The following is a 17,186-nucleotide window of genomic DNA, read 5'->3' as shown; positions in this document are numbered from 1 at the left end:
AATATGTGTACGTATACACTTACACAAGCATGATTGAACATGAATTCTATGAGATTAAATTGTCAACGTGCGGCACGTGCCGACTGGACGTCAAAAAAAGAGTGCTGCTGTCATGTATCACACGTCTCTTTTTACCACGCAGTGTTACTGATAGTGACATCTCACTTGCTCAGGCCTTTGCTCAGGACTTTATGGGTGTAGTTAAAATATGTGTCTGATAAATCTGTCAGTTTTCCTCTTTTAAAAGTTTTGCTCCATTAAAAGTAAGTATCTACTGAACATCAAGCGAGCCACGTGCTAATTAAGTAGACTATTAAGTCCTGTTTTCTCCATCCATCGTTTTACACCAATTTCGTCATTCATCATTAAAATTGAATAATTCATAGGAATTTGAAGAAATCAAGTTTTGAAAATCAAGTAAAGGTCAAAAATTAGTTGAATTTATATTAAGGTCAAAAATTAGCAGAATTTATATTTCGTGGCCCCAAAACGATTACTGATTAAAAACGTGATTTTTCGCTAAATATATTCAAGTAAGGTAAAAGGTCAACGAATATTAAGATGGCCGCGAAAATAGATTGTAGTAAAATATATTACTAAAATATGTTATCTTAATTTATATGTTTTTCCTAGTCGATTCTAGTTTAACTTTTTAACAGTTTAAATATCCTTCGACATATTATTATATAATTTGTGTTGTTACGAAAATATATGTTGCGAGCAACATCGTTCACCCAGAAATTCGGGTTTCGCATCGAATCCTACATTACATTAAAATAAAACTACCATTTGGCTTTTGCTAGCACTATATCATATTAACGCCTCCGAGGTCCAGTGGTCCAGTGGTTAAGAGCGTGGCTCTTGGCTTGGAGGTCGTGAGTTCGCTTCCCGTGTTGAAAACATGTTATTTTTAAGTTTGGTTAGGACAATGCAGGCTGATCACCTGATTGTCTGACATGCATCAGCATGATGATCCATGCGTCGGATGGGTATGTAAAAAGTCGGTCCTGCGCCTGAGCTCTCGCCAGTCGTGTCGGTCTTCCGTCCCACTGGGTTATGAGAGTGAGGGAATAGAGAGTGCTCTTGTGTTCTGCGCACACATTTGGGCAATACAAAATTATTCCTGCGTACCTGGCCTGGTTTCAATGAAACCGGCCACTGTCATCGAAACCGGTGTGGGGGGTATTATTATATTATATCGAGAGGAGCGAGACTACAATTCATCAAAACTAGTTCAACGTTTAAAAATACACTTAGATAGATAGACAGACATACCATTGCATTAATAATGATTAATTTGTTTGATACCTTAATCTTGTCAAATTATATTTAATATTTGTTTCAACAATATTTTTCTAGTCTTTTCTCGTGTAACACAAGAAAAGACGAGAAAAAAATATAGTATAAAAATAATTTGTACATTAATTTTGTTACTATGTTAAAAATACTCCTAGTAAATTGTACAAGACTTATAGCTTAACAATAGACGGAAAACAATGCAGTACTCATAAGGACTTACTCGTGCCAATGAAACCTGCATGGCGCATTCAACGCCGACCGCCTCCTAACCTAATTCCTCAGTTTAAAGGTCATCGACCCAGAACACGACTCCGCCGAATATATGACCCGAATGTGGAACGGTTTCTGAACTAAATACGTCACAAGTTTCAGAAAGTAATAAAAATACATAGATAGAGAGGGTAGCAAAGAGCTTTTGTTAAATTTCTTATTAAAATCCCTGGCTATTTTTTCTAGTAAGCATGATAATTTAGGGATAAAATGAAAAAGCTTGCGATAAAACCAGAGCTTTTGTAAATGTTTGTGTACAACGCATTAAAATAATAACTTTCTTTCTTAATTTTTTGATGATATTGATTAAAATGAGAATACAATTTTAGATTTAGAATGTGATATAATTTATTTTCTTGTTTACTTGTCAGACTATAACTACTAGATAATTTGTCAAAAGTTGGCTTTCTATTCATATTACGTTAAAATCAAAACTAAATGGCTGTTATTTTCTAGAGGATACAATTTAAATAACATGCAGTAATCTCATTCAGTAAGTAAAGTTAAAAATGCAATTAGCAGGTAAATTTGAAAATTGGACTACCACCGTATGTACAGTGAAAAATTAGATGGATAAAAAAATAGGTTGTGTCTAAGCCTATTTTTTAGCCAACTTATTTTAAAAATTCAAATAAAATCTGATGTTTTGGAATAGTGCATGTGTCTTGAGATATTATGTACTCACTTCTCAACAATGAAAAAAAATATCCAGCAACAAAAACTAAATTATTCGATTTCCACGAGCTTTTGTCATATTTGTATAAAATGTAGCTTTTTAGCAGAGCAATAAAAAATTCTAAGCTGTGCGCTTAGCATAGTTATTATAGAGTTAGTTTCAATAATAGACTGTAGAATAGATAAAGTAAGTAACTTAGTGACGAAAAAAATTGCAGTCCCTAAATCTTCTATTTTTTCTTAATTTTACTTAGGCCACACTAAGCCTGCTGATCTACAGATCTGATTTCTGTCACTAAATCTATCAGTGTTTCTATTCTTTCCCATTTTTACTTAGGCAACGCTAAGCCTGCTGATCTGATTTCTGTCACTAAATCTGTCAGTGTTTCTATTCTTTCCCATTTCTAATGTAGCTATATTAAGCCTGCTGATCTACAGATTTGTATCACTTAAAAAGTACTTTAAAAATTAATTTTTGAAGTGTCAGTATACAGTTATTTTCAAAGGCATCGCAGGAACCCCGGCGCGGGGCGGGCGCGTTTTCACCGTGCGCGCGCGCACACTTCCCGATATAAAAGCGCGCGACGCCCGGTCACCCGCCCGCAGTGTGTGTTAGGTCGTTACAGTGTCCACTACTCCTGTGAATATGAATACGAGGTGTTTGTTAGTGCTAGCGGCCGCTCTCGGCGTGGGTACGTACTTTAGGGTGCGGCGAAGTGAAAAACACGAGTGGATGAAGCCGATAACATTCTACAACGAACAATTAGTTTTTCCCTTAAAATTTGAACAAATTGTAACTTACCTACTTCCATCATCTTCAGTACCTAGCTATACATAGAGTCCAATTTCTTTTTATTTCAAATCATTCTCCCGGTTATATGCAAAAAAACGACAGTTTTCAAATTGTTAGTTACCCGCTTCATTCACTCATGTTAATTCTCACGAGACATTGTCTATTGTTACAAAGTAACAAACACAAATTACACAAGGATTTTCACATTTTCTACGATTTTTATAAAGTTACATATAAGTGCGTTTTTTCATTTCATCATTGGAGGTGACAAAATCGTAGTGTGGAAATGCGACCCCATTGAGCTTTCGAGCCTACTGTTTGCGCAACACGTGAGGCTGTTGTTCACACTCATTTACATAACCGCCAGTATATCAAAATATTAAGTCAATATTCATACAGTCATTGACGAGAATAAAAAAAGTTTTATATAAATGATATTATAAAATCAAAAGTAGATTCGCTAACACCATAGCCTTATGTTATTCGAGGCATAATTATTAATTTATTCATTAAAATTATGCTAAAAGCTTGGTGCTAAGGTAAAACAAGAAAACTTATAACAGTCAAAATTATCTTTCTTTTTACATCGCAGTCGTCAGTTATAAAAGGATCCGAATATCCTTAAACACAAATTGAGGAATATTAATTTATTGTAATTTTAATTGCTTTTAATTTTTAATTAATTCATAAATTCTGTAATAAAGATTGTAGTGAATAATATAATAAAAAGCTTGGCTGGAGCACTGCCGTGCTCCCAGATAAACTGTGATTAAATCGAGTGCAACATTTGCAGTTTCCCAGACTGTACATTGTTTCGCAGTTCTGTTGTATGCTAATCTCTGTCATTGATATTTCGTACATAATGGTACAATAGAGAAATAAAAATTAATTTTAGGTCAGTCAGAAACGTCAGAAATAATATTTCATCCTTTGTCTAAATTGCGCTATGCAAAATTCCCAAATACAATATTTTTATAAAAAAATATTACAATTTTAACTACAAAAGTACGATTTGATCATAATTAAAAGTTATAGTAAGTAATCTTAAATGATATAAAAAGTTTTAAAATCAAAAATCAAGGAGCTTTTCTGAAAGCTACTGATCTGTTTGACTCCCTAAACCTTGAAGCTTTTGGACATATTGTATGAACATACTTTCTTCATACCTTATAATTCGAATATAATAAATATAGAAAAAAATCTACTATTATTTTTTTTTTTCAGGGCACGTACTAAATTAGCCTTTTAGTTCCTTTGAAAACTTTGAATGGTTCTTTTTATAACTTTTAGTAAATAGAAGATTTGAACTTCAGTCGAAGTCGTGGTGCGCTAGTTTATTAAGACAAATCGTAGAAACCGTATCAGTGCAACTTTCATCTCTCGCTGGCGAAAGTGATCTGCACGGCCATTATCAGCCATTATACAATTTTGCATTAACATTAACATTTCTAATTACTCTCATTATGCAATATAATTTTTTTCTACAAAAACTATAAACAATTTTTGTCTCGAGTTATGCAAGCGTTGCATAATTTTCGACTTATTTTAACGAGAATTCTCCACATTGTTACGATTCGTCTCGGTTATAGTAATTTCGATAGTTCAGTATTTGTAACACGTACACTGTTCTCACGAAGGCTGTATAAGTATTTTGACTCGAGTATTTTAAATATGTGGTAATTGTTTTAGGTTAGGAACTTTTGTTCCATATTTAATGTATTCGAAGACTTAAAGTGTTAGCCATAAGCTATGTCCACACTATGCGCTATCGTCTTAAATTTTCGTCATCTCCTTACATTCAACTTTCGTTTTGGCGCATTCAATAATTGAATGCGTCAACGAACGCACCGCCAACTGTTATTTTGAATAACAATGCGAAAGTTTTGGATACGGTCAGAGGGCATGCGTCGCGGGCATGCCTCACGTTCGCTGTTGACTGCGCAATAACGCATGCCCTTAACGAACAGAAAAAGGCACAGTGTGGACAAAGCTATATATGGAGACATTTGTGTAACTAGTGTTCTTTATTTCAAATGTAGAGTTTTAACATTATTCAATCAAATATTGTATGGAAGAAGCCTATAGAAAATTTTAATGGAAGTTGTTACAACGCTTTAAATATAGAAGTAGGTAATTCATTGCAGATATAATAATTAGAAACTGATGTAAAGATAATAATTGAAGAAGAGTCGATTAAGTGGGTGAATAACATTCTACACCATAAGAGCAATTTCTCATTAATTGTTCCATTATAATTTAAGTATAATTTTAACAAACCTTGTAACTCACCTACATTATCATCTAGCTAATATAATATTATCTAGCTATACATATAATCTACTTTTTTTTCATTCTTAAGTCTAAATCCCTTCCGGCCCTGAAGCCTCAATTTATGCAAAAATCGAACATTTTTAAATTGTTAGTTACCCAGTTCATTCACTCAGGTCTTTAATTAGAATCTGACGTAAAGATAATCTTATTTTATGTAAGGGCAGTGACCTATCGATTTTACTTAATAATTGGTCACTAAACTTTATAGTCAATCACATAAATTAATGATTGCGTGAAGGTATTCAATTATCCAGTCTCGTGGTGCGTGAGTGAATTTCACAAGAAGAAAATACGGTGAAAATGACTAGACTGCTTCACTGCACAGTGCTGAGAGTAATGATCTATCGTATTCAATTGTACCATAGAAGAAATAGATTCATAGGCCGATGACGAGCCTACGTCGTTTGGTCGGGTTATGTCAGTTCAGAGTTATTTGTGATCTGACGGATGGTTTAGACATAACGCTACCAAATTATGCAGGTCTGCATATGAGTCAACTTCTCTGATGAGATCATCAATAACAGTTTCTGAGGTTTTTAACAGGAGTCTATCACCATATACACTATGCTTTTATTAGCTTATGTCAAATAATACGTCACACTAAAAATCACTTTTTTGACCCCCTCCCCTCCGGTTGTCACGCTGTGTCACACTTTCTGTGACCCCCCTGTAAATATTTCGTCACAAAAACTAAACCTAACTATTGGTATTGCAACATCTTCTACATCTTCGAAACTACCATCCGCTCCATTGTCATCTATCCATTCTGCATTTTCCGTACCAGCGTTTTCATCTACTTAAATAAAATACATAACAACTTTCGAGCTTTTTAATGAACGACGAATGTCACGCTGCCGTAGACCCCCTGTCCCCCCTTGTCACATCTTGTCACACTCAGCAAATCCATCTATATGCGCACGTATTTTATGAGCGGCCCCCTATTGAAATTTTGGAATCGGCTCCAACGATTTTCATTAAATTTAGTATATAGGGGGTTTCGGGGGCGATAAATCGATCTAGCTAGGAATCATTTTTAGAAAATGTCATTTTATTCGTGTTTTATCGAATATAAAGCAAAGCTCGGTCAAATAGCTAGTAATCTATTAAGAAATAAAGAACTGGCACCAAATAGGTTATATATCAAATGTTAAATTATCAGCATGATATCAACATGATTATAAAATTCTCAGCACCCTGTAACTAATACCTTCGACCTATTAGGTTTTATAATTAACTGAGGTTATCATAGTCGGAACTGTGATTAACAATGCAACGGAAGAACAATGTTTTTGTGTGTCCCTGCTGAACAATAGGTTGTAACGTTCTCAGCTGAAGGCTGCAATTTATCAAATTCCATGAGAGTTTTAAGCGTAAGGAAACAAGCTTTTTATACCCAAGGAACAAAGACATGATACCATAATATTTAAGTCTCTGCTCTTTGGGTAAACTTTAAAGTATTTACTATGTTTTGGGACCAAAATTTATTGTGAACAATAATAATTGTAATGCAATGAAGACACATACAGAAAATAGAATAAGTCAGATACAAAGATAAGAACTAAAGCTGATTTTTAGCTCAGAGCAAAATAGAAACACCGAGATCTAACAAACAAACAGCTCTAAAAACATATTGACTTATAAAAGCAATTACTAACTTATAAAGATATTCTTATATGAGTGTCCATGATCGATCAATTATTATTGTTGTTGGAATGTAAAGCTTCCCAATCATGGTTAATAATCATGGCCAAACGTGACGGTCGTCTCATTCGATCAATTCCTCCTATACGACTAATGACTGATTCAAGAGATCGCAAGGAAAATGTGGTTTATTCGTGATTCAATACCGGCTTGGTGTATGTGATTGTACGTCCTTGGTAGTACGATATAAATAGCCAGCATTGTTGTGTGCACAAACGTGCTTATCATTTGTCTCCTTCGTAGAGTCAATTATACTCAGCTTGAATAAGGGTTTGGCTAACTCTAAGTGTCACACACTAGGCAGAAAAAACGCGTCCGAAGTTTATGCCTGCAATGTATTTTAAATTACCGATGACACACCACCGAAATTACGTCGCGTTATATTGTATGCGTTTGACATAGCTGACGTAATCATGCTGAACTTCCGCCGCGTAACTTCGCCATGGTGTGCTTAGACACTAACGGTTCTAATAAAGGTACCTTTCTACGTTGGGATACGTGTATAATATTGTTATGGGAACTGCTGTGTTCATCCATGTTCCCAGAACAATATTACGCGTTTCATCCTTGTGGTTCTGACTATCTTCCAACGGTTCTATACAAATTTCTCTTTACTTTGAGATAGCTATTTTGCATCTATGACAATGCTATTTTCTAGTTCTCTATATCATGCTGATCTTGATAAGTCACTGTCTTTAGACACCACAAAAACTTAAGTATTTAAGTGGATGTTAAGTTATCTATAATATAAAATGAGTCGCTGAATGTGTTACTAAGCGCAAAACTCGAGAACGGTTGGACCGATTTCGCTAATTCTTTTTTAAAATATTCCTTCAAGTACGAGGATGGTTCTTACGGAGAGAAAAATTCTAAAAAAAAAATTAAATTTCCTGAAAAAGTCTAAAAACAACACTTTTCTATACTCCCATACAAAAGTTAAAGAATCGACTGTTAGGCGATACGAAGTTCGCCGGGTCAGCTAGTTTTAAATATCATCAACTTGTCTATTAGGTATCGGCACGATGATCTCTTATATTTTATTGTATTTTTTCCGTTGTTGATTCCTATAGCATAGGCTCTAAGGACTAAGAGTACCCTATGACTCTTTAATTGTAAATTGCGATACTATGGATGACATAACGTTGCGCGTTGTTTTGTTTGGCGAGTGATCCACATATTGTGTCAAGGTGGACTCCGTCGCGAATATTTATCGCTAATCAGATTATGTAACAAGTATGAAGAAGCCTCAAGCGCGCTTTAAAAGTTTTCTGAGTGATTTTAATCGTTGTGTTGTTTTTTTTTTTATAAATTTAGAAGCTAAAATTTTAGAGTAGATTTTGTATGACACCATTGAAATTTTTTTTACAAAATCTTCAACTTCCAGAATGCTCTACATTTATGCATAACCCTTCAATTTCGAAAAACTGACAAAAATTTCTGACCAATTCGTGACCTACACGTCAAATGTTAGTTATGAGATATCTGACCAACAAATCAAATGGTCCAAAATGATATCATAGCACGATAAGTTACGTGCTCGCACCGGTTTTTATGATGTATCTAGAGTAATCTCACTTTCACTCGTCAGCGGTCACTATCTCATTGCGTCATACCTAATCTTATTCTTAACCCTGTTTGATATAAGCTCGGACTCGTGACGAAAAATTATATCATATTTCTTAATAGAGAGGTATATATTTGAAATATTGGAGGAAAATTATTAACATTTTTTTTTATTAATTATTAAACGAAATATAAACTTAAAGGACATTCCTTAGCATGTTAATTATTTGCACTCATTTGAATATTTTTCATCAAAAACATTTAATTGTAATATTTCTTAAGGATTGCTGAAATAGTTGGCTAAGTAACCTTATAGTTGCATATTTTGTTTGCAACAAACTTGCGTATCATGTAAATAAATAGTAAATGTCAATAAAGGTCATTGATTACTTAATAAGCGCACATCGTTAAAACCGAAAGTTCTGACCTCGTAGGTGGGTCAGATTTAGGCTTTCACCTGTATTACTTAACGGTTGATGACCTTATGGTGTTACATCACATGAGTGGTCAGTTTTCTTTATGATCTCGATTTTAGGTCAGAAATTTTGATCGTATTTGAGGGTTAGGTAGAGTTAAGCTTGTTAGATTTGCATTATCTATATTTTGTCTAGCATTATATTGTGTGTAGGTTTTGAAACTGGTTTAGCCTGTCTAGGAGTTGGTTTAACAATAAGTTTCTCTTTCAAACATTGATATCATACTTTCAATTATGGGACTAGAATTTTGTCTATGCAATTACATGCTCTACATTTTTCACATACTTTTTTCAACTCTGAATATTGTGTATGTTGTTATATAATTTTATCGATTGACATACATTCGGGCTCACCCACAGGCACTTACATCATATCGTTATGGAAAAAATCACCTTGGCAATATCGGTCATGGCGTGATCATTGTGCAAGGGATCGGGTGTGTAGAGGTGTAGACTAAAATCTTAGGTAGCACTAGACATCAGCAGCAAATTCATGTTGCTCCGAAATTTCGATATACCATCTTTATGCTGCATCTCATCAGCACAAAAACAGTTCGGGTTAACCGTAAAGAGCTAATAGGACAAAATTAACTAAGTAACACACGCAAGTTTGCAAAATTCTTTCTGCGAAAATGCGTAATATTTTTTTCTAAGACTAAAGTAACAATAAATAAATTAACATTTCACTGCAAGAAAAGACAATTTCATAAATTTTTATTTAGAATATCTCTAATCTAAAATATTAGAATAGAAGGAGATAGGTTGAATGTACTAATTACCTAGCTATATTATGAAATATTGGTATTTGTAGTATGCGCGGAATGTGGTCAATTACAATTTATAATGACAGAGATTAGACTCAATATGTAGTTGGCCTCCATGAACCTATAAATATTGGCCAGTTATCAAAACTTTTCTTTATTAAACCTTATATTGCTAAACTAATGATATAGTGTTTGATTTTGATAAGATATTGCGCCACCAAATTAACTACGATAGATTAAATAGCAACCTTAACGGGCGAGTAATTTCGAAACAAAAATAGGTTAAGGAGTCTACGTAACTTTTTTAAAATAACAAACTTTAAAATATAATAGTGGAGATGAAACATCTACTTAACTAAAAACATAATTAACAATAATTTTATCTGCAAGAAATATATTATACAAAGTAGGCATATGAACTGGCTTTAATTACAAAATTGGCGCGTAAAGCATAAACGATTAGGTTAACTACCTTACGGATATAAAATAGCATTTATGTAATAGGTTAGCAGAGATTCCGAGGAGTATTGTGAAAGATGAGACTGGCTGCAAATGTCACATGTCGCGTAACTGTCTACCAGGGTTACATGAGAATAAACAATTAATAGCACGCGTTATGAAATGCCATTGTAAGTACAGCGAAATTCAGAAGCTACAATAGATTCGTTCAAACACAATGAGATCGTAACTTAGATACAGCAAAGTTCAGAATATATAACTGAGAACGTTTTCAAATAAAATGTCGAGAAACCAAATGAAAATATAGTAAATCTAGTAGTTAGTGTTATCTAGTAAATGGTAGTTGAACTTTCTTGAATCTTACCCGGATTACAAAGCTCCTTAATAAACGAGAAGTGCATGTTTGACAAGAAATAAATGCAAACAACCAAGAATTTACCAGAAATCAAACTTTATTGAAATAAACATTTCTATATCTATATAAATAAATATTAGGTATTTGTTACAAGTTGCTCAATATTGTCGCATTCTGTGGAGAAAGACCCTGCCCGCGCCAGCGACCGGTCGTTGCAAAACTCGCCATGCGCTTGGCAAACCTTCTGGTTTCTTTTGAAACTGTCATTTATATTCAAGAAGATGCCAATATTAGCATATTCATAGGTGCCAATACAATCACTAAGCGGATACGTGTAATAAAATTTATTGATCTGATACTATTTAGTAATAGACAACGTCTTTAGGAATTGACACGTACGAATCGCAAGGAAGTTAAATTAAATTATTCATATTTCTTGCTTGTTTCTGCTCCTCCATATTATATGATAGGATTTTTGCAACTTATTCGTGCTCAAAAAAATCATATCTTGATGTTTAGTAACACAGACAATGTCTTTAGGAATTGATACATACGAATCGCAAGGAAGGTGACTAACATTAAATTATTCATATTTCTTGCTTGTTTTTTCTTCATGTATGTGACAAATTCAACGTATTTGTGTAACTCATCAATATTGTCTTTGTTACAGCGGTTGCCCAGGAGTCCTTCAAATGTCCCGATGACTTCGGCTTCTACCCACACCACATCTCCTGCGACAAATACTGGAAGTGCGACAACGGTGTCGCGGAGCTCAAGACGTGCGGAAACGGTCTCGCCTTCGACGCCTCAGACAGCAAATACCTGACAGAGAACTGCGACTACCTACACAACGTTGAGTGCGGTGACAGAACACAACTCGGTAAGTCGAACTTAGAATTAGTATAGTTTAGAAAAACATAGAAAACTAGACGACGCCCGCAACTCCGTTGCGTCGAGATTAGTTTATCGCGTGAAAACCGTAAATTTTTCCGGGATAAAAAGTATCCTATGTCCATTCCCGGGACAAAGTATCTCCAAACCAAATTTCAGTGAAATCGGTTCAGCAAGTGTGAGTTTCGTATAACATAGAGTTGCTGACAAGGTTGTGATGATTAATCACGCTACTGAAAAAGAATACCGCTGCGTGAAATGTATCGTTAAAGCATTTTAGTCACTAAAATAAATACTATCATAGCCTACATTTTCAATTATTCATTATAGAGGATATTTGATTTCCTGTGAGATCCCATAAAGGAGCGCTTAGTAACGGTAATCGCTTGAGGCCTAGCCTATATTATACAGGAAGCCCTACGCCTATTATGTCTCGACTTTCTACCGCTCTTGATTCGAGAAACACAAAGTAAGCAGCGACATCAGCACATAACCCCAAAGCTAGCAATCCTTAATAATATTATAGCTTGTCAAAAAAGAGTAGACGCTGTACACAATTTAGAAATCACATAAAAATATGAAAACCTTATTTAAATCAAGACAAATATGTGCAAGGTTAATATTTGTAGATTTAAAGTGTATATAAGCCACAGACATAGATCAAGATAGATACCGCATGTCGCTCCATTTGTATGAAAACGAGCGTGTCACTTTTTTCCTACCTACTGTGACGTACCGATGATAAGAATCGTATCCATTATCTTGGCCAACGTTTCTATTTGAATTTCTACAACTCAATATGGCACTTTTAGGCATGTAGGCATTTTTAAAATTCCGATTGATGTCCGATTCTGATAGCAGACTAAAGAACAGACTTTCGAAAGACGAGCATTGCTCGTCGTTTGGGAACGCAATATGGCTCGCGAAGTATATATACATGCGGTATCTATCTTGATCTATGTCTGTGATATAAGCGTTCTATGTGGAAATACAAAGAAAAAAAAACACCTTTTGCGCGTGATTACGTTTAGAAAAATTTGTACTGTGTCTACTCTTTCTTGACTGACTAAAGTGCAAAGTGTGTTACTGTTACTTTTTGGTAAAATAAGGTACTTATTACTCAAAGTAGGCATCTACTCAAAAGCCCAGAAAAAGACAAAAGAAGGATTTTATCCCGTAAACAATAAAATCATTGCGTGCAACTACTATTGTTATGGCTTAAGTATATTGCATAAAGTTAATATACCCGCTAGGTATATTAACTTTATGGTATATTCTTAGCATTTATGACACTTTACTAATAAAATGATTGAAGTAATTCGCGTCGAGGAACTAATTCCCATCATCTCCGTGCGAAGTGATTAATGAATTTAAAGAACAGGTATTAAAGGATGCTTGTAGGTATCCAATGGTCAAGGCCTTAGGAGATTGTTTAAAGATTGACATCAGGATGTGTTGAAGGTCGCAGTCGTCCTTTAATTATAGAACAAAGACGGCCTTGGTCCAGTGACATTTGCTCAAAATTTATTCACCTTTCGAACTTTTATGAATAAATTTTGATAGTATTTTTTATGAATAATTTATCAATGAATTTACGAGTTAGACCGACGAGTTAACCAGTTGACCTTCGCCTATTTATATTGATGAGTGGCCACCAGACAGGTGTAGTTTGAGTGTGAATTTACGTAAACAGGATAATATCTCTATTAACATAGCATACACATGTTACTAGGGATATAAATTTTCGTAAACATGACGACGATACTAAAGTTGTAAAAAGTATCATAAAAACTGAATTTAAATTTAATTAATTACTATGACAGGTTTCCATGAACGTTAGCAGGATATATTAGTAGATCCTCTACAAAATAAGGAACAAAATCTTAAACAATATTAGCAATAGGGTTAAGCAAATAGGGTTAAGTATTAAGGAAACTACCATATCAATATTAAGCAGTACCAAAAAAAGTCGTAGTAAAATCTTAAAAATTAAATAATAGTTACGATAGGGTTAAGAAAACAACCATATCACTAGCAATAACAGCCAAAGACTAATCAAATTTCTTTTACAGAGATACAACAACATAAATAGTTTAACATGGTTTAACGAGCCAAAGACTAACAATCACGTCTTTCACAGAGCCACCAATCTCAACTCCCCACTGCGACAGGCTGTACGGTATCTTTGCCGACCCCGCCAAGTGCGACGTGTTCTGGAACTGCTGGGGTGGTGAGGCATCCCGCTACCAGTGCAGCCCCGGACTCGCCTACGACAGGGAAGCCCGCGTCTGCATGTGGGCCGACCAGGTCCCAGAGTGCAGAAATGAAGGTGGGTTAGCGAGGACTTTGGATTAGTATGTGGAGATATTTGGATTTGGATGTGGATTTCAAAGGATTATAGATAGGTGTTGCAATGCGTTCAATAATGAAGCTCATGTTACCAAAGTAAAACGACTAGGAATCCTAATCGTGATATATGTGTTAAATATATTTCTTTTTCACGTAAATACGAAGTACTTCTAGATATTAAGCATACCATACTGACGTTGTAACTGCCATTTCCAGAGGTCGCCAACGGTTTCTCTTGCCCCGCCCCCGGTGAGGTGTCCAACGCTGGATCCTTCAGCCGTCACGCCCATCCCGAGGACTGCCGCAAATACTACATCTGCATGGAGGGAGTCGCCCGCGAGTACGGATGCCCACTCGCCACCGTCTTCAAAATCGGTGATGCCGACGGCACCGGCAACTGCGAGGACCCCGAAGACGTTCCCGGATGGTAAGCCACCCCATTTTTTTTACTTCTCTTCCGGTTCAAGTAAAACAGTCTTGACTAAGTAACTTGAACTCTTCTCTTCTTACTAGACGTTTGGTGTTCAAAACCATAACACCTCTAAAAAATCCTGTTTAACCTAAATGTCTGATCCCGTGACTAACAACAGCACTTATCGAACTGAATACGAATAGAAGTATTCGAGATGACATGGGAGAACATAATGACGCAATAGTATCTACTACTCTGTAAAATAATGCAAATTTTAATGTAAAGTGCCCAAAGGTAGACATGCGGAAGCATCCGTTATGCTACCGTGGATAGAATATAGAAAGGAAGGTCGCATTTTAACGTTACATTAATAACAGGGAAAACAGTTTCCGAGCGAGCGGACAAATTCACTGTTCTGGTTAACATTTCAAGGCAGTTCACTCGATGTCGTACGAACGAGTTCTCGTTACACAATTTATGATTCTCTTAGTCATAGCCGGTAGTAAAAGTTGCCGCAGACGAATATCCTTTTATATTAATATTGAGACATAGGGTATGAGTGAATCAGGTATAAGGGTTGCGTCCATTTTCAGCGAGGACTACTACGGAGATTTGGACCTGAAGTCAGTCCGCAAGAGCGAGCTCCTCGCCGGCCTTCAGAAGGACGGCCAAAGCTACACCCCGAGCAAGCAGCTCAAACCCCGCCCCCCAAAAGAAAACTAAATAGCTAACACTCTCATACCTTATAATACTCAACCACCACATCGAAGTTTTCAGTAGTTTTTATTTAAATTAGCGATGTGTCTTTAAACTCTTTAAGCCATTTTGATTTGTATACATTTCTAGTTGCCAAATAATCTTGTTGCCTGTTTGAATCACTCGAAAGTTAATATTTATGACGTCCTGGTCAACTGATTCGATTAATTCTTGTTTGCATTTATGGAATAGGGTTACGAAGGACGTAGTCGCTCGAATACCTTGTAAATATCTATACTGAATTATTTCGCTGAGAATGCGACGTTGTTTGATATAGAAACTGTAATACTTAAGTTTTTTATTTTTAGTGATAAAATAAACAAAATATATAAAAATTATGACGTTGTATTATTGATCTCGCTAGTGTCGCACACTGCACGTATCTCCCCTAACACTTTCACTCCCACACTGTTTCCTATATTGAACACGTTCACTTTCTAAATAACAATTAATTCTTCTTCTAGTTTTCTAAGCTAATCTACTTCATCTAGTGTACTCACTACTCTATGTACACTTAACAACTTCTGTGTTCCAGGTATGTCTTATAACTTATTCTTTATCTCGTAGACTTTAGAGTTTAATTTTCTCTGTTTCTTGTAGATTGTGACTTTCTATATGGAATTATTTGCACGTATTTCTCTATTTACTGTTTTATTTTACGCAACAATTACTTTACAGCGAAGACTACTATGGTGACGTGGACTTAAAAGCGCTCAAGAAAATGGGATTCTGAATGTCAAGGAGCGACTCTAAGGACAGATTAAAATTAAATCCTTACGTCTTATTAAAAAAATAAGCCTCTTCAGAATATTTGCAGAATATGAGCCAAAATCAGAACTAGCAGTCACAGAATAATCCACCAATTAAAATATGCTCTCTTCTTCAGTTGATTTTCCATCCATTTTTTTTTGGTTTAGTCAACTTAAATGATGATCAATGCCTAATTTAAATATATTAACATCATCATAGAAACACAAAAATCAATCAGTCATTTTACAAAGTGTCTCTCAGAGTACTTTACATTGGTCTGTCTGAAGAGGCGCTCATATGAGGACTGAAAGTCTCTTAACCAAAATCATTAATCTTTGACACTGCACCGCATGACGCCATATTGGTCTACAAGTACGATCGAAGACAAATCCGGTCTACCACTTTTCGACTCTCTTCGGTTTAAAAGTGGTACATCAGATCTGTCGGCATCTGTATGGCGTCGGTGCCCTGTCGAAAACAAATATTTAGTCATAATCTAGAGATAAGCGTAGGTTATTTTTATATAAATGTAAATAAACATTTTTAATATAAATCTGTGTTTTTGTTGCACCTTATATTACATCGGATTATTTTGAAAACTTTCTAAACAATATCCAAACTTTTAACAGTGAATATTACTATGAATATTACCAATAGGCCACGGAAGCTCGTTAGTTAAAAAAGACCTTGTGAAAATTGCATTTTTTGCAAGTTACTTTCCATTTCAAAAGTCTCAGTGTTTTTCCGGGCTAATCTTTATTAAACTGTCTAATTAATATGTAATTAAGAGTTCAGTTTCAGGGGTTTTTGACAGCATTTTTAATCATTACATAGTTAATTTAATTTTTATTCTTATGAAATTTTATTTTACTTATGAAAACTAACTCTATGGAGTTACGTGCGAAGTTGAAAAAACTTTAGATGTCTGTGTGTGCAGTAGTTCTAATTCGCATTTAAAAGTTTGGATACTGTCTGAAAAAACACCCTGCACTAAAGTCAAAGTAGGTAACGATTAAACATCTACCGTGTCTCATTATACCTCTAAAAAATATTTATTGAAATCATTAAGGATATGGAATATATTATTACTATCTATTAACCAAATCAATTGAAAACAATATAAAGCTACAAAGTACCGAAGGTATACTCCGAAGGCAATTCAGAGTTTTCAGCCAAGTTGCTATTGCTAATTATTACTACAGCGAAACTTAAAAGATGTTACATTAAATACTACAAGGATATATTTTAAACGCGTGGTTCAAATTAAAACTAACGGCTCCATTTTGTAGTGTAACTTAATCCACAGAATTTAAACCCAAACTCTGCTTTCAATCAAAGCATCA

At 34.9% G+C, this 17,186-nt stretch overlaps 1 protein-coding gene across 2 annotated transcripts; it reads left to right on the top strand.

Annotated features, from left to right (window-relative positions):
• The first annotated feature begins 2,839 nt into the window (after positions 1 to 2,839).
• LOC121729659 (protein obstructor-E) lies at positions 2,840 to 16,396 on the top strand. 2 transcript variants are annotated; one of them, XM_042118240.1, is made up of 5 exons: positions 2,840 to 2,936; positions 11,356 to 11,565; positions 13,717 to 13,905; positions 14,142 to 14,352; positions 15,772 to 16,396. In XM_042118240.1, the coding sequence occupies exons 1-5, from the start codon at positions 2,891 to 2,893 to the stop codon at positions 15,824 to 15,826; spliced, it is 711 nt and encodes a 236-aa protein (XP_041974174.1). In that variant the 5' UTR covers positions 2,840 to 2,890; the 3' UTR covers positions 15,827 to 16,396. The 2 variants fall into 2 exon arrangements, with proteins under 2 accessions (XP_041974174.1, XP_041974173.1); XM_042118239.1 differs by lacking the exon at positions 15,772 to 16,396 and adding an exon at positions 14,931 to 15,431.
• The last annotated feature ends 790 nt before the right edge of the window (positions 16,397 to 17,186 follow it).

The sequence above is a fragment of the Aricia agestis genome, chromosome 8 (assembly GCF_905147365.1).
Source record: "Aricia agestis chromosome 8, ilAriAges1.1, whole genome shotgun sequence".
Lineage (NCBI taxonomy): Eukaryota > Metazoa > Arthropoda > Insecta > Lepidoptera > Lycaenidae > Aricia > Aricia agestis.
The sequence above is the reverse complement of the archived record's forward strand: the minus strand, read 5'-3'. Positions and strand labels throughout refer to the sequence as shown.

Bases quoted from the DNA above. Each gene is read 5' to 3' on its own strand.
- LOC121729659 (XM_042118239.1), top strand. From the start codon at position 2,891: ATGAATACGAGGTGTTTGTTAGTGCTAGCGGCCGCTCTCGGCGTGG. The intron at 2,937-11,355 runs GTACGTACTTTA...TCTTTGTTACAG, and splicing joins AGCGGCCGCTCTCGGCGTGG to CGGTTGCCCAGGAGTCCTTC. The intron at 13,906-14,141 runs GTGGGTTAGCGA...TGCCATTTCCAG, and splicing joins CCCAGAGTGCAGAAATGAAG to AGGTCGCCAACGGTTTCTCT.